Source organism: Halyomorpha halys, unplaced genomic scaffold (assembly GCF_000696795.3).
Source record: "Halyomorpha halys isolate HHAL.00 unplaced genomic scaffold, Hhal_1.1 Scaffold331.1, whole genome shotgun sequence".
NCBI classification, from domain to species: domain Eukaryota; kingdom Metazoa; phylum Arthropoda; class Insecta; order Hemiptera; family Pentatomidae; genus Halyomorpha; species Halyomorpha halys.
The window spans coordinates 351614-369778 of record NW_027116263.1 but is presented as its reverse complement, the minus strand read 5'-3'; the positions used below and the strand labels follow the sequence as shown (position 1 = coordinate 369778).

Below are 18165 nucleotides of genomic sequence, written 5' to 3'. Positions count from 1 at the left end.
TTGCCAGCACAATTATCACTATAAAAAATGAAATCAATTTCGTAATTTTTTTCTTTTACTTTGTTTTATAAGAATTTCCTAAGCAGATAAGATAAATAATCTCATTTACTCTACGCTCCGCTTCATCTTCCTTTAGATCAAAAATCGTAAAGTTCAGAAAAATTTTATCCTCTGTTACGAAAAAAAATAAATAAATAAATACTGCTTCCAGCTTGTCACAAAGCAAACTGTGCCATAGTCAAGAAAACGATTTGAATAAATTTCTTGAAATTGATGAAACAATTAAACTTATCCCTTTGTTCAAGAAAGATTGAGTACAGTTTAATACCAGTACATCTCTTCTCCGGTGGAATATTATTGAAAATGAAGAGTCACTCTATGGTGAAACTACACTATCTTTGGAACACGTTAAGCAAAAAATGCGGTTAAAAACACTTTTTTTAGTTGCACCACTATTTAAGCAAAGCAGCGATATCATAAAAAATCTGAAATGGAGATAAGCATAGACATCTTTATACATTTATATAATTACCTAAAATTAAACTGTTGCCCAACGTTACGCTCAATTGCATATCCAACTTTAGCATAAGCGTCGGCCTCGGGGTGGTTCAAGTTCTCTTCTGAAAACCCTTCGAAAATATTTGGATATAAAACCTAAAAATAATAATATTAATAATAGTTCTTGTTAAAGTCTATTTTTAGGCAAATAGATGATGTGCAAAAAACATAAGTAGTTTTCCCAGCAAAAAAAAGTAATTTATTTCAAATCAGAATAATACATATGTAAAGATGCTTACCTTTAGGCTCTAACCTACCCCCCCACTTCTAAATAACAATTAAGTGCGGCTAACACATGTTTTAAATAAAATAACCTCTGAGACTGTTATATGCCATTTATAATTGTAAGTGTTACAGAATGGTACTGAACACTATAAGAACTGATTTATAATCTTGTGTTAGTTATAGACTTCAAGACTATAAACTTCTTTTGCTATAAAACAATTGTTTTATTAATTAATGACAAGTTCAAAATAAATAATACATTATATCTTTAACTATACATACCTATAAAACAAAATCAGTTCTTATAGTCTTTAGTACCACTCTGTAACACTCTTACAATTATAAATGGCATATAACAGTCTCAGAGGTTATTTTATTTAAAACATGTGTTAACCGCACTTAATTGTTATTTAGAGGTGGGGGTAGGTTAGAGCCTGAAGGTAAGCATCTTTACACATATAAAATGATCATGTCCATTGGTCTGAAATAAAAATGCCAGTAGGCATTTTTGTGCCAAGGACAAAAATGTGAGGGCAGCTGTAAGATGGCAGGCGTCCATTTATCGTTGCAAGTCAAAGGACTTCATTTTATTTTCCAAAATTTGAACCGCTACAAACGATGAAGGGTCAGGGGTTCATTTTTTTGTAAGGAAATATTGCTTTTGGAATATACAAGGAGGTGTTTTTTTCAAGATCACTCTCAAACGCCAGATTTTTCCCCAATTAACGATACCCACTACATAAGGCTGGGTGATTCACACTAGAGCTCCTCTACCAGCCGGAATGGCCCCTCCCCAATCCTAGTTAGCCCCTGGCAGTACAGTCACCCTTGTAAAACCGCCTTCAGCGGACCCAGCTTCCACATCTTATAATGCCACAAGGCAAAAGAAGATATAATTGTAAATAAGTGTATATATCCCTTAGATTTAAGTTATATATAATTGTACATGTTTAATAAATAAAAATTAGAAGGTAAGAAAAAAAAAAAAAAAAAAAAACTAGAGCTCCAGAACCCACCGGGTTGACTCATGGCTACTGTGACAGAATAAATGATTATATGCCCCAACCGGTTTTGACCCAGGTCCTTAAAGTTAGTAGTGTAGTATTTTCCAAAAAATTGTATAAAACAAGCCCACTAAAATCCCTTTCTTTTTTTTCCTTGTGGCATTTTAAGGTTAGGTGCAGGGTCCAATAAAGGGTGTTGAGCTTCGTGGCTTACGCTGGTAGTTTTTAGTTTGTCTAAAATACCTTTTTTTTTTTTTTTTCATACCCTCCTGTAATAATGTTATTGAATATTTGGTACATACATATAGGAGGTATGCTATATGTATATCTGGGTGTTAATGATACCTTGGATTGCCTTTTGGCATTATAAGGTTAGGTGAGGGGTCCAATGAAGGTTGTTACTTGGTTGGCCTACGCTAGTGGATTATTGGAACGGGGAGGGTCCGCTCCGTTTAAAATACCCATTTAGCGAAGGTGCTATATCACTTCTGAAACATTTACTTAACAAGGGAAGAGGAGACTTAAAAAAGTGAAATCGAGCAATATTTTAAAAGTGACTATCATTTTGCCAGTGTGGCTTTATAAGATGAGCTGCCGGGTCCGCTGAAGGCAGTGTCATCGATGATGGCATGTGTTGCCTTGGGAGAGGGTATTCCGGCTGGTGTTGATGAAGCGATGACTTGAGGCTGTGGTGCCAGCCCCTCACGATAGCCGAGCGTTCTAAACCATAGACCTCTGGCACATATATCATAACATCTCGATATATCGAACCTCCATTAGTTCTACTACTCGATAACTCATATATTCAATATATAATCATATAATCAACTAAATTTAAAATAAATAAAAAAAAAAAAAAAGATATTTTATATTATATATATGTATGTATAGTTGACCGTAAAAATTGATATATAGGGAGATGGTCAGGGTTGCGGTCAAAAGAGAAACAAAAATAGTTTACAACTATTTATTTTCCAACGTTTCTTATATAAGTATTTAACATAGTTTCATTTTGTATCTTTTTAGCCCTGATGAAGCCCTGCAAAGTGGGGCGAAACGTTGGAAAATAAATAGCTGTAAACTATTTTTGTTTCTCTTTTGACCGCAACCCTGACCATCTCCCTATATATTTTATATTAGTCATAAAATACATTTTTCATTTCTGAATCTTATATAAGTTTTAATGTTATTCGTTAAATTATTTTCTTTTCTTAATACTATGTTTTTTTTAAAACTTATTTATCCATTCAAGTGTTTCCTGTAACCGGTTTTTTTTTATTATATTTTCCTTTTAATCTATGCGTTATTCTTATTCTCGTAAAATGTATCTAGTTCTTGGTAGACTGATCTACTGCTGTGACTATGAGTGATGGTCTGATCTCACATTGCCGTCTAATATTGATTTTTTTTAGCGGGTCACTGAAGAGGATCTAGGAGGGTGAATTCCGGATAGCGAATTTGTTGATCGGGTGAATTGAATAATTGAGCAGAAATGAGAAAGAAAAATAGGAATGAGTGAAACATTTGTATTGGTTGTACAGACCGAAATGGATTGTAAAAGGAAACTGTAGGGGTGGAAAAAAAAATTGTTTATTATATCCTATTATTGTATATCTTTTTTTATGATTATACCATGTATGTGTAATGTATATATGCCCGATTACGATTAGATAAGTATGCTGTGTGAGATGGCAACCTAATGTATTTAGGCAGCATAGATGAATAAATTAAGTAATTCTCTCTCAAATTGAATAATATTACGCACCGAAGTTGCAGCCGTAAATGTGACACCGTCGAAATCTGTCCTCTTATTTTTGGTCAGCAAGGTGAATCTCGAGAGAGGTTGGCGAGAGAGGAATAAGAACTTCATATTTGTATACATAGAGATACGATAAACATCGTAATACTCAACGAGTCCTTCGCCCATCAAGATGTTGGCGAGGACTACGGAACTGCTGGGCAAAGCGTAAGCATTTGATAACAACTGAACACCTTTGTTGTCCAGGAAGCCTGTGCTGGAGTTGGCCATATTCACCAAGAGCCATTCCGTATGAGCCCCAAAAGCCTTTTCTTTGGTCAGCTGAAATATTATTATTTTATTTAATATTGTTATTTGATAATAATAACAATAAAAATTATTGCGCAGATCTCACAGATGCTAGAAGTGAAGGACTATTTTTACAAGTAATGTCCAACAGTGCACCTCTTCGATGATCTGACAGTTCTAATGAATACGGGTAGGAATACCCACTTGATAATCCCTTATTGGACATTGCCAGCAACAATTTGGTTTTCATTTCTGTAAAGTAAAACAGATATTTTGTTATCTCATAATTGTAGCTTATAAGTTAACTGTCTAAAGCTAAACTGATGAAGGTCAAAACTTCTTTAAATTGTTATACTGTGACAAGCAATAAGTACAAGAGGCGGGAAGAAAAAAGGCAGCTATTTCACCCCAATTTTTGATTACTTTAATGAAAACTATGTATAATTCATAGTCAAAACTGATAAGTCTGCCAAGTATAGGTAGGAAGAATAAAAAATGGTGACTACTTCAAAAAACTTAAAAAACATTAATTTTTCACTCGGAGGTCTTTACCTTAAAAGCTACCAACAACAATAGTAAATCTAAAAGAACATTATTTAAAGAAGATTAAATTTGCTGAAATATAAGCCCTAATAGAGCTATTTACGTCCAATATTTAAAAAGATATAAGCTTTTTAAAAAGCAACATTTCTTAAAAATCTCCTGAAAAATTAGTTGTTAGTTATTTTATATTGAGAAATCTATATCTCAGGAACTATGTGACGTACAGATGTCTATTAGCACTCAGATTAAAGCTAGTTAAATTTACTATAAAATAGTTTATAACGTTTGTCTTTGTAGAAGTAGTAGTTTTTATGATATTTGACAAAATAAATTCACAAACTGTTAATTTATAGTTGTTCGTATAAAATGTTGGATTTTTGAAAAATTATATCTCTAGATTCATAAGACGCACATATGTCGGCCAGCACTCAAAATAAAGGAAATTTAACTTACTATAAAGTAGTTATCTTACACTTATCTTCGTAGGAATAGTAGTTTTATGATATTCCCTTATGGGTATAAATTTGGCAAATGAAAATTTGTCCGAACAACTACAAATCAATTTATTTCAGCAAATATCATGTAAACTATTACTCCTAAGAATATAAACATCATAAACTACTTTATAGCTCATTAAACTAGCTTTAATTTGAGTGCTAATAGACATCTGTACGTCAAATGGTTTTTTATATGTAGATTTTTCAAAATAAATTTACTAACTTCAGTACGTTCTATACAACATTTGTATGAAATATTGCTTTTTAAAGTTATAAATCGAGAACTATTGAACGTAAATAGCTCTATTAGGGCTTACAGTTTAGTAGATTTATTCTACTTTAAATGACGTTCTCTTAGATTTATTTTTAATATTTTTAAAAAGCCGCCATTTTTTATTCCCCCTACCTATACTTGGCAGACTCATCAATTTTGACTAGTAATTATAAATAGTTTTCATTAAAGCAATCAAAAATTTGGGTGAAATAACTGCCTTTTTTCTCCTCTTGTGCTCTTGTACTAATATGTAAGGTTGCGTTTTCTATTATTATCCAATAAATAAATCAATTGTAAAGATGCCTCTATACGTTATATAACGGAGAGAATTCATTCAACACTGTTTCGCTAATTCTCTAATTTTTCCATAGAATTTAATAAAGGCTGATACTGAATTAGAGGAAATTAATTACAAATATTCTCTCAAAATTTTAATGAGGAAATGATTAACATTTGTAATCCGTATAGGCAGAGATCTTGGGTCAAGGGAAGGACATAATCTAAATTTTCTAAATATGTAGAGTATACTCCATCGTAATGACATCCCTTCTTGACATTCTGGTGTTAAAACTAAAAATGATTATTTCCTTGAACGATTTGAAAAAGTATACCAACAAAATCAACATCGTTATCTATGTTTAGAACAAACCATTTGCCCATTTTCTAAACATTCTTGGATAAATGAACTCTCTAAATAGCGTTTATAAGCTTTGAGCATTAATTTTGCGCAAATGTTTTTTTAGTAGGTTCTCAAAATTCAAATTTCCCAACTTTTCAAATTTTTAAATTATGGAAAAAGGAGATGATCCACCAGTCTTTTGTCGAAACGACATCCCTGGTCAACATTCTTGTTTTAAAACTTAGAATAATTATTTCCTAGTACTAGTGGAAAAAATATACCATCAGTTATCTATGTTTCAGTAGTAAAGAACTTACCATCATTAAAACAGGTCAATAAATTAACATTATAAATGTTGTTTGAATAAAAATATTCGACCAAAAAACTGAATTGTAATAGTGAAGAAACCATGGTCAAGGAATGAGATAAAGCTAACATTAACGACATTCGCCACGACTATCCAATAATGAATGTGATCAATTCCCTTTAGCTCAAGTCTGACATGTTAATGTGTTTACACTTGATTAAATGCCTCGCTTTGATTTAAACTAGGTCTTTAATTATCATAGTTAACTGTTTAATAATACAAGGACAGAACCCAATTCTCCCAGATCCTTATTATACCTTTAATAATAAGTCTATTACGACGATTTTCGAAATTTGATGTTAACTAACTCGTCTCCAAGGATATAATTTAAACAACTTAACAACTTGCTTATCGAAGTAGTACAACCTCTTTGGTGTCACTAGATAACTGGAGTGAAGTTATATTTTAAAAAATATTTATTCATTGTCTTATCTTATATATTAATATGATAAATTGTCGTTCATTGGCTGCTGACTATTTTGTGTGACTGTTCATTCATAGTTAATGTATGAATTTATCTTTGATTTATTGTAACTTTGCTTTTAACTTGCTAAAAAAATTTAAATATGTTAGTTATATGTTTTATTACATTGCTAAATATTTCATTTTAATTTTACTGCATTATTATTCTGTTAAATTTATCAGTAATCGTGTTATTGTGTCGGTAGTTGTGTAAAGTTTAATTACTTTTGTGAGTAGTTGCATTGTAAGGGAGTACAATATATTAATATGATACATTGACGTACATCGGCTGTTGGCTCTACTTGTGACATTTAGAGCTTGGTAAATCTTTTATTTTCCTTCTACTGCATTATTTAAGGTTGGCCATATCATAATGAAAGCAGCCGGAACATCTAATCTTAAAAGAATTTCTCTGGAATTGGGTGGAAAGAGTCCACTCGTTGTCTATGATGATGTTGATAGTAAGTACTAGGATTTTTGATAATGTATAGGGGATCAAGTATTTCAGATAAAGTTCTATTTTTTATTTCAATCATACATACACATGGTGGATATTAATTGATACAGCGAAGATTAATATGTACGTCTGGTGCAGTGTACCTTTTCCTGTGTGTTCCCCTTAACAATGTGTATCCTTATTTTCGAATTTCTCCATTTTTGATCAGCCTTTATTCTTCATTCTGCTTTCTTGAAACCAACCTTCTGACCTCTTCCTCTTTCGTAATCGTTTAAATTGCTTTCTTTCAATTTTCTCGTTAGCTTACAGGAACAAATCTGTAGTTGTTCATTGAGTGTTGAAGCAACATTAAATTAAAAATGTTATAATTTTTATTAGTTTAATAAATTTGTGAAATCGATTGCTTTTAACCGTAAGGCATTTGTTTAATAAAAGTAAACATATTATTGTAAACAAAAGCGGTGCGATCTTTTGACGGAAAAGGAGAGGCGATCCTCGATTGTTAACAATGACGGCATTGTTTTAGTTTTCCTCGCAGGTTCCCAGACTCCATGGTAAGACCGTGGTAGACTTTTGGCAAAGCCACTTCTCTCACATCCAGAACCTTAAATATAAACATTTGCTCAAGGCACATTGTAGAATACTTTTCTTTTTTATTATAAAAGTAGTTTGTGTTTGTTAAGTATTAAGTCGTTTTTCCTTTTTATTGACGAATAAGATTAATTTGTTTTATAATTCTTTCATTTTGTTTATATGTATATATTCATTATATTTTCGTTCTGTTTATTGCATGCAATTTCTTTGTTATATATATTTCTGTAATCATTCCAACCCAATTTTTTTTTTTTTTTTTTCCAAAACCCCTACTTAAAAAAAAAAAAAAATAAATTTTAATGGCGTATTTATAAAGAATGAACTTTCTCCTTTTACTGTAGAACATCTGCATTCTAAGGAGTCCTTTGGAGTGTATTATTTTTGTTGTCAGTATTTATAAAAGTGTATAATGTGTTGGGGCCCACATTATTTCTGAATTTAACAAACTTAAATCTAATAAAAACTTAATCCTAATACTACGTGACCTTACGTAGTGCGTTGCCAACGCACCGGAGGGGGGGCAGGTGTTAACGTGTTGAATAACGGATTCGTACAGTACTGAAGTGATTCGAAAAATTTGATGTTTCGTCGCTTGATGAACTCCGGTACAGTGGGCAACTCGAACAATTGGTGCAGCTCCGGTGGCCTCTTCCTCCTCCACGATGTTGTGCGTACGATTTTCCTCAACATCGAATCCTGAAAAGTTTGAAGAAGGCGCTGGGTTCCATCTGGTATGTGGGTAAACATTGGTGTCCCATATAGTAGTGCTGGTCTCAGAATACTTTTGTATATCTGCAGCTTCAATCTCAATGAGAGAGCCGGAGAAGTGAGGAGGTGGTTGAGACGATATGACTTTCGTCTTACTGTTCTCGTCTTCTGATATAAATGGGCAGAAAGCTTAAGATGAAGATAAAGCTTAACCCAAAAATAATTTTCCCAGCGCATATTATACCTGGTAAGAGGAAAGTCTTTCACTGAGGCTCTCAGTTCAGGTAACATTAAGAGATAAATGTTGATCTAACTTTTATTTATGGAGTAATAAGCCTCATATTGTTGTAAATCATATTTTCCATGGTACAGGTACAGGTACAGGTACAGGTACAGGTACAGGTACAGGTACAGGTTCACCATAGGACCGTTTGGCTGATACTGATACCAGGGATCACATAAACACCTAGATTACTGATAATGAATAGCTTAAAGAGGATCATAACTTCTTTAATCGGCCTAATTTTCTCTGTTATTTTCCCAGGCACGCAAACGTCGCAACAAATTGAATTTTTTTTTCAATATAATTATTCTCCCTTATTATGTATGTTATCATTTGATGTTTGCTTATTTTCAATATTTTCTTAAATTTGCTAATATTATCTTTACTTTAACGTTATTTTCATATGTATCATATTAGTTTACTGCCAACCCTCACAACTACCTGTCTACCTTCAGATCCATTTTGTGCTTGCCTGCATTCAGCTTAAGGTAGGTGTCCTTTGTCGTTCATTATTTTCCTTTATTTTTTATTTCTTATTCTTTCCGTTTTAATTAATTTCCTAAAACCTATTTGTAATTCTTATTTAATTTTACGTTTCATTGTACATCTTTTATTTTCTTTAATTCACACCATTCATTTTTATAAAAATTGTCACATATTTTAAATTATAATTATCTGCGCATTAGTTATATTTTATTTTTGTTATCTATTTGTTTACCTTTTTACTTCATTTAAGTGTTTGTATCGTTTTAGCCCTGATGAAGCCTTACAACATGGGGCGAAACGTTAGCTCACATTAAATATTTTTATTACTATATGAGTTTTTCCTTTGACTGCTCTCGGGCCATCTTCCTTTTATTAATACACAATCAATAATCTTCCAATATTTAATTATTTATTTATGTTTTATTTTATTAAATAAAGAAGACTTTATTTTTTCTCTAAGCCAGGAGCAGGTATCTCTATTATTTCCTTCCATTGTTTAATATGCTTCACTTTATCCTTTAATTCAAACCGTCACTTTTCACTGATATAATTACAGTTCACAGAATGAATATAATTAACTATTTGATAAGATGGTTTGTTTTTAATTATGTGCCTCAGAACCATAGGACACTGTGTAACGATTATCAAACTTTTCAGGATAGCATTTTGATAAGATTTTATTTTTAATACCTTTTGTAGTTAAATTGGGAGCGTTGTATCCCCGGGGTAAGGCGCGTTGCTACTTACTCCAAGGACCCGAGTTCGAATCCGGCTGGGCAGCAAATCGTTTTCTGTTACACTGTGGCCGTGAGTCAACTCCTATGGGTTCAGGAGCCCTTCTAGGGTCCACCCAGCAAAATTGAGTAAAACTCTGGCGGTCGAGTGTAATTCTGACCAAATCACCTCCTTGCACAACCGTTGGTCTAGTAACAGTACTTCTTTGCAAAGTACTGAACCCCTAACCCTTCATGGCTTGTAGTAGTACAGATTTTAATTTGTAGTTAAACTGATCAGGTGAAGATCATGAAAGGTTCTAAAATAGCAGAAAACTATTAGTAACCTACGTTTCGTCCCACTCAGTTTCTTTACTATTTGAGTTTTTTTCTTTGACCGCACCCGGACCATCTTCCTTATAATATATCTTAAGAAAGTGATTACTCTTCCAAGAAAAATTGTTTAAATTTATTTATTTAATAACAATTATTTGCCTGCTAGCTATCTCTGTGCCCTGAAGAACTAATTGTTAAATTAATATGAATGAAGTGATCCGTTGGAGTAGGGAAGATACTTTATAGATACTGTGTAGATAACTAACGTTGTAAAGTGGTTGCACCATGTTTCCTCTGCCAAGGTCTACTTTCTCCATACAAAAATGACTTTTCCTCTTCGGCGATCTTCCCTTAGATGGCGAGGTCAAGGTATTAAATGAAGAATTCGGTGTTCTTTAGCCATCATCCATAAATGTTTAATCGCATCTCAAATGGAGTAGGCCAGACTACTCTCCTTTGCTCAGAAAGAACACTGCAGGTTTAGAGTGTGCGCTCGGCATTCCATTCCCCTTCCTTAACCCTCCCGAAGAGGAGCTGAGTCAACATGAAACTTGTTCTTTTGTGCCTTTTTCGTAAGCGGGAGATAAAACATTTTATGTTTGCTGGGTTTTACCTTATTATTGAAAGAAAAAGATAAAAAACAAGAAACACTATTTTTTTTTTATTCTATCCAATTCCTCTGGATAATTTACAATAATCAAAACGCAATATATTTCTATATTATGACATAATACATTTGTAATGGGGAAATAACCACCATTCCTCTTTGGTATGTTTTTTCCAACTACTATAAAACATTTTATGACTAATAAATTAAGATTTATGACTCCTTCTTATTGTCAGATAGAGTGGTTGTCATATAAATATATCATCGTTTCTAACAGCTTGGAATATGGCAAGGACATAAAAACATTAACTGGAAAACAATATAAAGATATATATAGCGCTCCTCGAAGCAACTCGAAAAGGCGCAATAGATAATCATCAACCAGGCGAATATAGGACCCTAAGTTTATGGAGCAGCGTAATTATATTTAAGAGCATGACATTGCAGAAATAAATGCACTTCTGTGTGTAGAAATAATTCATATTCAGAACGCAACAGATACTTAATAGAATTTTCACATTTTTATGATGTCTGTTATATACTTTCATTGAAGCAAGGTTTAGTTTTTTTATGATTCGGAAACTTCCATCAAAACCTTACAACATATGAGACAACAAGATAGTAACTAATGTAACTTACATAATGTAAATGGGGTTTGACTTTTTTTTTTTTTTTTCCCAAAACCCCTACAAAATTTTAATGGCGTGTTTATAAACAATGAACTTTCTCATTTTACTGTAGAACATCTACATTCTAAGGAGTCCTTTAGAGTGTATTATTTTTGTTGTCAGTATTTATAAAAGTGTATAATGTGTTGGGGCACACATTATTTCTGAATTTAACAAACTTAAATCTAATAAAAACTTAATCCTAATACTAAGTGACCTTACGTAGTGTGTTGCCAACGCACCGGAGGGGGGCAGGTGTTGAATAACGGATTCGTACAGTACTGAAGTGAATCGAAAAATTTGATGTGTTGTCACTTGATGAACTCCGGTACAGTGGGCAACTCGAACAGTTGATGCAGCTCCGGTGACCTCTTCTGACCGTTGAGTACTTCTCTTTTATTTCAATGCGTTTTTTTAACTCGACAATCTTCCATTGCGCTACGTTACTTGGGCTTAAAACCTGCACCAGGTCGGTATGTTTTTCATGTATTTACTTTTTTATCTTTCTTTTTACCTTCTAACTCCATTTTCTACTCCTGTCTTACTATTTCTTCCTTTCCCACTGCTCTCATCGTGTGAGTTCGTGGCTGGCATCTCGGGTGTCCTGTTGTGGGCTCCAAATCCATCGTCCTAACTTCTTCGAGGCTAAGAGCAAAGTCGAACTGCGGAAGACTCAATATCCTTGGACATGAAAATGATTCATTTCTATATACTGGCTCTTTTTAAATTTAAACATTTTTCAATTGCATTAATTTCAATGAATATCAATTGTGTCGTATTTCTGGAATATTTTGATTGATGGTTTTTCATTCCAAAAGAAAATTTATAAAATATAATAATGTTACCTAATTTATTGGAAAGGATCAGATTTGTCGAAATAATATGACAAAGTAATGTCCAATGGTGAGGTCGAAAGATATCCTATCACATCCTGGTATCCTTTCCAAGAGGCTGCGTAATTCAAAGCTGTAAAACCCCATTTGTCTTCGGTGTCCCTTTTTGCAATAGAGCTAAGGAGTTTAACTACTTCGAAGTGACCCCAGCTAGCACCGTGGTGCAAGGCGGTCCTCCCATTGATGTCAGGTCGAAAGTCATCAACCTCGCCTTGCAAAAGCAATGCTACAACCTCAGCGTGGCCTTTTCTTGAAGCCAAGCTCAAAGGAGTTTCATGATTTGCATTAATGTATCTACGTTCCTCATCATCTTTCATCAAAAACATGCGGACTATTTCTTTGTGTCCATTTAAGGCGGCATAGTGGATAGCTGCGTTTTGCCTTGTATCCCTCGTATCTGTTTTACCTCTCGGAAGAATGTACTCAACACATTTCAAACAGCCGTCTCTAGAAGCGATGTGCAATGGCGTCATTAGATTGTTATCGATCGCGTTAACATTAGCGCCAAAGTTACCAAGTGAAGTTGCCACGTTCCCACAATTGTTTTCCGTAAGAGCTGAGGGATCCTGCTTTCTTGGTCGACCTTCACAAGCCAGATGAAGCGGCGAGCTACCATTTTTATTTTTTCTATTCAAGGATACTCCATCCACATATAATAAATCGACTATGGACTGATATCTTTCCCTTGCAGCGAAATGAAGTGGAGTCATATCATCGATATCAGATGCTTCTCCATCGGCTCCTACGATCAATAATATTTGTACGATTTCCACGTGGCCTCCAAGAGAAGCAAGATGAAGTGGAGTTTTGTGGTCTTTAGTTTTGGCTTCTTTGTCAGCATCATGATTCAGTAGCAACTTGACTATTTCTAACGATCCATTCTTCACAGCAAAGTGTAGTGGAGTGTATCCATCATTGTCAGCTAGATCTATGGTAGGTTGAGGATATGAAAGTAGAGATTCCACCATTACAAATGAACCTAGTTCACAGGCGATGTGTAAAGGCGTCGTACCGTTGATGTCGGCACAGTCTTTATTAGCACCAGAAACTAAAAGCCATTTCACAACTTCGACATGCCCGTATCCGCAGGCATAGTGGAGTGGAGTATATTTCTGTTCATCTCTAACCTCCAATGAAGCGCCATGAAAAATCAGCATCCTTGCGACCTCTGTCAGTCCATGGTAAGCAGCAATGTGTAATGGAGACAACTTATGGATTACGGTGACATTTTCGAATTTGGAAAAAACCTTCACATTAGTATCTTCATCTAGAAAAGTTTTAATATTTTCTTTAGCGATTTTGTTGGTTCCAGTTTCCAAAATCAATTTAACCAAATCCGTACGCTTTGTCTGTACGGCAGAAGACAGAGGAACATTGCCATGGATGTCTTTGAGTTCTACATTTGCTCCGTATGAGATGAGAAGTTTTACTCCTCGTATGAACTGTGTTCCAATTGCATAATTAAGAATAACTGTCGGGTAAGAGTCGAAATCTACGGCTCTGTCCAAGAAAAGTTTCAGAAGATCTATTGATTTATTAGCAACTGCATCAAAAATAACTTTAGATCCTAAAAAACTTCCATCTTCTACAGTTGCTCCATGATCTAAAAGTATTTTCATACAGTGTTCTGACGATTGTTGGAAGGCCATATCTAAAGGTGTCCTACCATCCTCTCTCATCACATTGGGGTCAGCATTCTCGGACAAGAGAAATTCCACTAACTTAGTATCATTTCTTTTTATTGCTAAGTGTAGTGCCGTTACATTGTTACAACCTTTTTTGTTGACATCATCCCCAAACTTCAACAAGATCTTTATCACATTGATCCTTCCATTGTTAGCAGCCCAATGGATAGGTGTGAAGCAAACGTTATCTTCAATATCTAGATCAGCTTTCTCAGACAGGAGGTAGTCAACAATATCAGCATAACCCATAGCAACAGCTTCATGTAGCGCTGTCCGGCCAATCAGATTTCGCGAATTCACTTCAGCGCCATGTTGCACAAGGGTCTTCATCACATCGAGGATTTCATCTTCTTCATCAGAACTTGGTCTGGTGTTGTGATATTTTATTAATGCGAGATTGGTTTTTTTTGATAGCAGTGATTCTGTTGATTTCTGTTTGCCCTTTAATATCGCAAGGTGTAGTGCCGAGTTACCGTTTTCTCCTTTACTGTTAACATTTACTCCATGGTGATTAAGAAGCGATTTGATCAAATGAAGATTTCTACTCATTACTGCAAAGTGCAATACGGTATTATCTGCATTGTCTTTTATTTTTAAACTAGCCTTTCTCGAAATGAGTAAATTTAATATAGGTTCATTGGCATTATTAGCCGCTAGCATGAGAGGCGTCAACCCATTGTTTCCCTTTGCATTAACATCAGCGCCGTGGTCGATGAGCCTCTTAATGACGTTGATAATCCCTTTGCCTATTCCTAAATGTAAAGGTGTGTTACCAATCTGGTCTCTTTTGTGTACATCCCCGTTCCAGGAAATTATTAAATTGGCTAAACTCTGAACCCCGAAGCCAGCGGCTAAATGCAGCGGTGTGTAGCCGTCGTACCCGCTACTGTTCACATTCACTTTATTTTCAAGAAGGATTTTCGAGATTTTCAAATTATTTCTCAAAACTGCATAATGTATGGGACCATTATCGAAGATGTCTTTCATCTCTAGACTAGCATTTTTGGAGATGAGAAAGTTGACAATTGCCTCATCGCCCCAGGACCGTATGGCCAGTATGAGAGGAGTGTCGCCATTTATATCCTGGCTGTTTATATTCGCTCCGTAGTCGAGGAGTGACTGAATGACTTTTATATTTTTTTCAACTGCTGCGTAATGTATTGGAGCCCTACCATTGTCATCTCTCTTGTCAACGTTTGCATTCCTTGACAATAATAAGTCCGTAATAGCTTCATAGCACATCCTCACGGCGATATGTAGTGGTGTTTTACCACCGAATCCCTTGCTGTTGATTTCAGCGCCGTGGTTGAGCAGTACCTTAACTACGTTGATGTTTCCATTCCACACCGCATCATGTATTGGAGCTTTTTTATAAATGTCTCTCGAATATAAATTTGCGTCCTTTGACAACAGTAAGTTCACTATAACCTCATAGCCTCTCCCGGCTGCGATGTGCAGCGGTGTCGCGCCGTAACCACCCCTGCTGTTAACATCAGCACCGTGATCCAGAAGTGCCTTAACAACATTGAACGTTCCATTATGAACTGCAAAGTGGATTGGAGCCCTGTCATTGTTATCTTTTATAACCATGCTTGCGTTTCTTGATAACAGTAAATTCACAATCGATTCGTAGCCCATCCTAGCAGCGATATGGAGTGGTGTAGATCCATCTTTTTCCCTGCTGTTAATATTAGCACCATGATTGAGAAGTGAATTTATTTCCTCTATATTTCGATTAGTTACAGCTATGTGTAGAGGCATTGTAACATCGATTCCCTTCCTATCGATTCCAGTGCTATGATCTGTAAGTATTTTAACTACATTGATCGTTCCATTCCTTAATGCGTAATGTATCGGGGTTTTATCATCATTATCCCTGATATCTACACTTGCGTTTCTAGACAAAAGTAAATCTACAATAGTTTCGTATCCCTTCCTTGCAGCAATGTGGAGTGGCGTTTGGCCATCATTTCCCTTACTGTTGACATTGGCTCCATGATCGAGAAGTGTTTTAACTATATTGAATGTTCCGTTAATGACTGAATAATGTATCGGAGCTCTACCATCATTGTCTCTTATATCGATTCCTGCATTCTTCGATAACAGTAAATCTAGAATGGATTCTTTTCCCTCTCTCGCCGCAATGTGTAGAGCTGTTTCTCCAAAATTTCTCCTGCTGTTTACATCAGTTCCACCATTTAGAAGTGCAGTAATCTTGTTGACGTTGTTGTTAGTTATAGCAAAATGCAATGGAGTATTGTCATCCTCCATAGGTAGTAACGTGTCCCGCGAACAGACAAAATGGGGAACATGCTGCCCTTGTTCTTTGATCGCATTATTAACATTGTCACTGTAAGAACTGTCAGCTGTACTCATATAGTAAGGAACCGATTTTAGCACCACATCAGATTTTTCCCTTTGTTTCTCCATTTCCTGAAAAAAATAATAACATCTCTCATTATATTACATAAAAACGGAATATTTTACAATAAAATATTTGCAGAGAAATAGTTTGAATTTAACGATATGGTACGCTATTTATAATCTTTTTTTTTTTTAATAATCTATTTATTGTTATTTACAACTGTATACACATATATACAACAAGTAAATTTACTGTAGGTGACATAGTGACATGATAAAAACATGTGGAGAATCTACCCACTGATAGAACTCTAATAACATTTCTAGAGGAGAAGATCTCGAGGCCATCTTCTTTTCAGACGCTTAGGAGGATTATTAGGTAATGAAGGAGAAGCCAGGTTAGAAACAAGTGGATTTGGGTGGTTGAGAAGTTTATTATGGAAGGAACGGTATCTGGTTCTGGCCAAATCGGCAACATATGGAACATTGAGGTCCTGATGGAAGACTTGATTTTATAAGCTTAAAGTTACATCATGAGCCTAACAAACTTAATGGAATACTGTTTATAACCTTGCAGGAAGGGGTATAATGGAGAGGGTATGCTACCAGTAAAAGTGAAACCAAAAAAGGCAGGCTCCGAAGGCGTGTCAGAACAGGAGTGGGAGCATCTAGGGCGCCATATATACAAGTAGGTAGACAGACCTCTCACCAACTCGGAGCGGAAAGCTGCGAACTGCAAAGCAACGAATTCGTGCGAAGGCCGTTCGTACGAAATTTTTCGAATGCCTATCGTCCATTGCCTCAGTATTCATTCTGATTCGTAGTAGACGAGGTGGCTCTTCACAACGGGTTTTCTGATGAAAAATTTTTGTTTTTTTAAATACTTTGGACAAAGGACATTTCAGGCACAGGCGATATCGACGAAGACCTGTTCGGCCTAGCAGCCGCGATACTCCATAGAGCCTCTTGTTTAGATCGTTCGTGCGTTTTCTTCTGAATCCAAACACATGGATTTCGCAAATTTTCGCTTCCATTGGACGAGAGGCTGTAGTTGTTTGTTTGTAGTTGATGATATAATAAATGAGGATTGAGTCTTAACATGGATATCAATTGCTAATGGAATGCATATGGATATATCAAATTCAAATGGATATTAATTTAATTTAAAGACCATTGTATACTAGGTTCGTTCCAAGGACCGGTTTAAGAGTCAGCAAACTGTCAAGACCATGTGCAGTAGAGGATTTGGGAGGGGAAAATATGTACTGTGCATGCTCCTGACAGTTTGCTGACTCTCGAACCAGTCTTTGGAACAAACCTAATGATTTCAGGATTTTTTGTAATTTTTGAATAAATACATAAACAATTTTTACCATCACAATATTTCCCCTTACTTTATATTTCATATTTAAGTAAGCGAAAGTAAAAATCAATTATTGTTTATTATTAGAGGGAAAAAAATAGTAGAGAGCAACACCGTTCCATCACAATCATCGTATAGTTATAAAAGTGTTTATTTAATAGATTTGAGAAATTAATTTTAATTTTTTTTTATTTTCGATGTAGAACAGGCTTTTGATCGAGTCTGCCACCCGGGACTGCTTTACAAACTCCGTAAATTCCTACCTCCTACATACTTTCTCATCATTCGTTCCTTTTTCATTGATAGATTTTTCCAAGTAAACCACAATGGTTCCTATTCATCCCTCTATTCTCAGTCCGCTGGTGTTCCTCAAGGTAGTATCCTTGGTCCCATCCTCTACACTGTTTATACA

General features: G+C 35.0%; 2 protein-coding genes across 2 annotated transcripts in view; both read right to left on the bottom strand.

Moving 5' to 3' along the window:
- Nucleotides 1–6213, bottom strand: part of LOC106681363 (ionotropic receptor 75a) — a 15433-nt gene extending 9220 nt beyond the window's left edge. Inside the window, exons 1-4 of the mRNA XM_014421639.2 lie at nucleotides 6085–6213; nucleotides 3941–4086; nucleotides 3553–3867; nucleotides 533–654 (exon numbers count right to left, since the gene is read on the bottom strand). Of these exons, the coding sequence (XP_014277125.2) occupies nucleotides 533–654; nucleotides 3553–3867; nucleotides 3941–4086; nucleotides 6085–6205 (704 nt within the window). The 5' untranslated portion in view covers nucleotides 6206–6213. The remainder of the gene's footprint in view (nucleotides 1–532; nucleotides 655–3552; nucleotides 3868–3940; nucleotides 4087–6084) is intronic.
- A 3447-nt stretch (nucleotides 6214–9660) lies between these two features.
- The window catches only part of LOC106681369 (serine/threonine-protein phosphatase 6 regulatory ankyrin repeat subunit B-like), a 14090-nt gene continuing 5585 nt past the window's right edge, over nucleotides 9661–18165 (bottom strand). The window contains exon 2 of the mRNA XM_024359857.2: nucleotides 9661–16459. Coding sequence (XP_024215625.2) covers nucleotides 12299–16459 — 4161 coding nt within the window. The 3' untranslated portion in view covers nucleotides 9661–12298. The remainder of the gene's footprint in view (nucleotides 16460–18165) is intronic.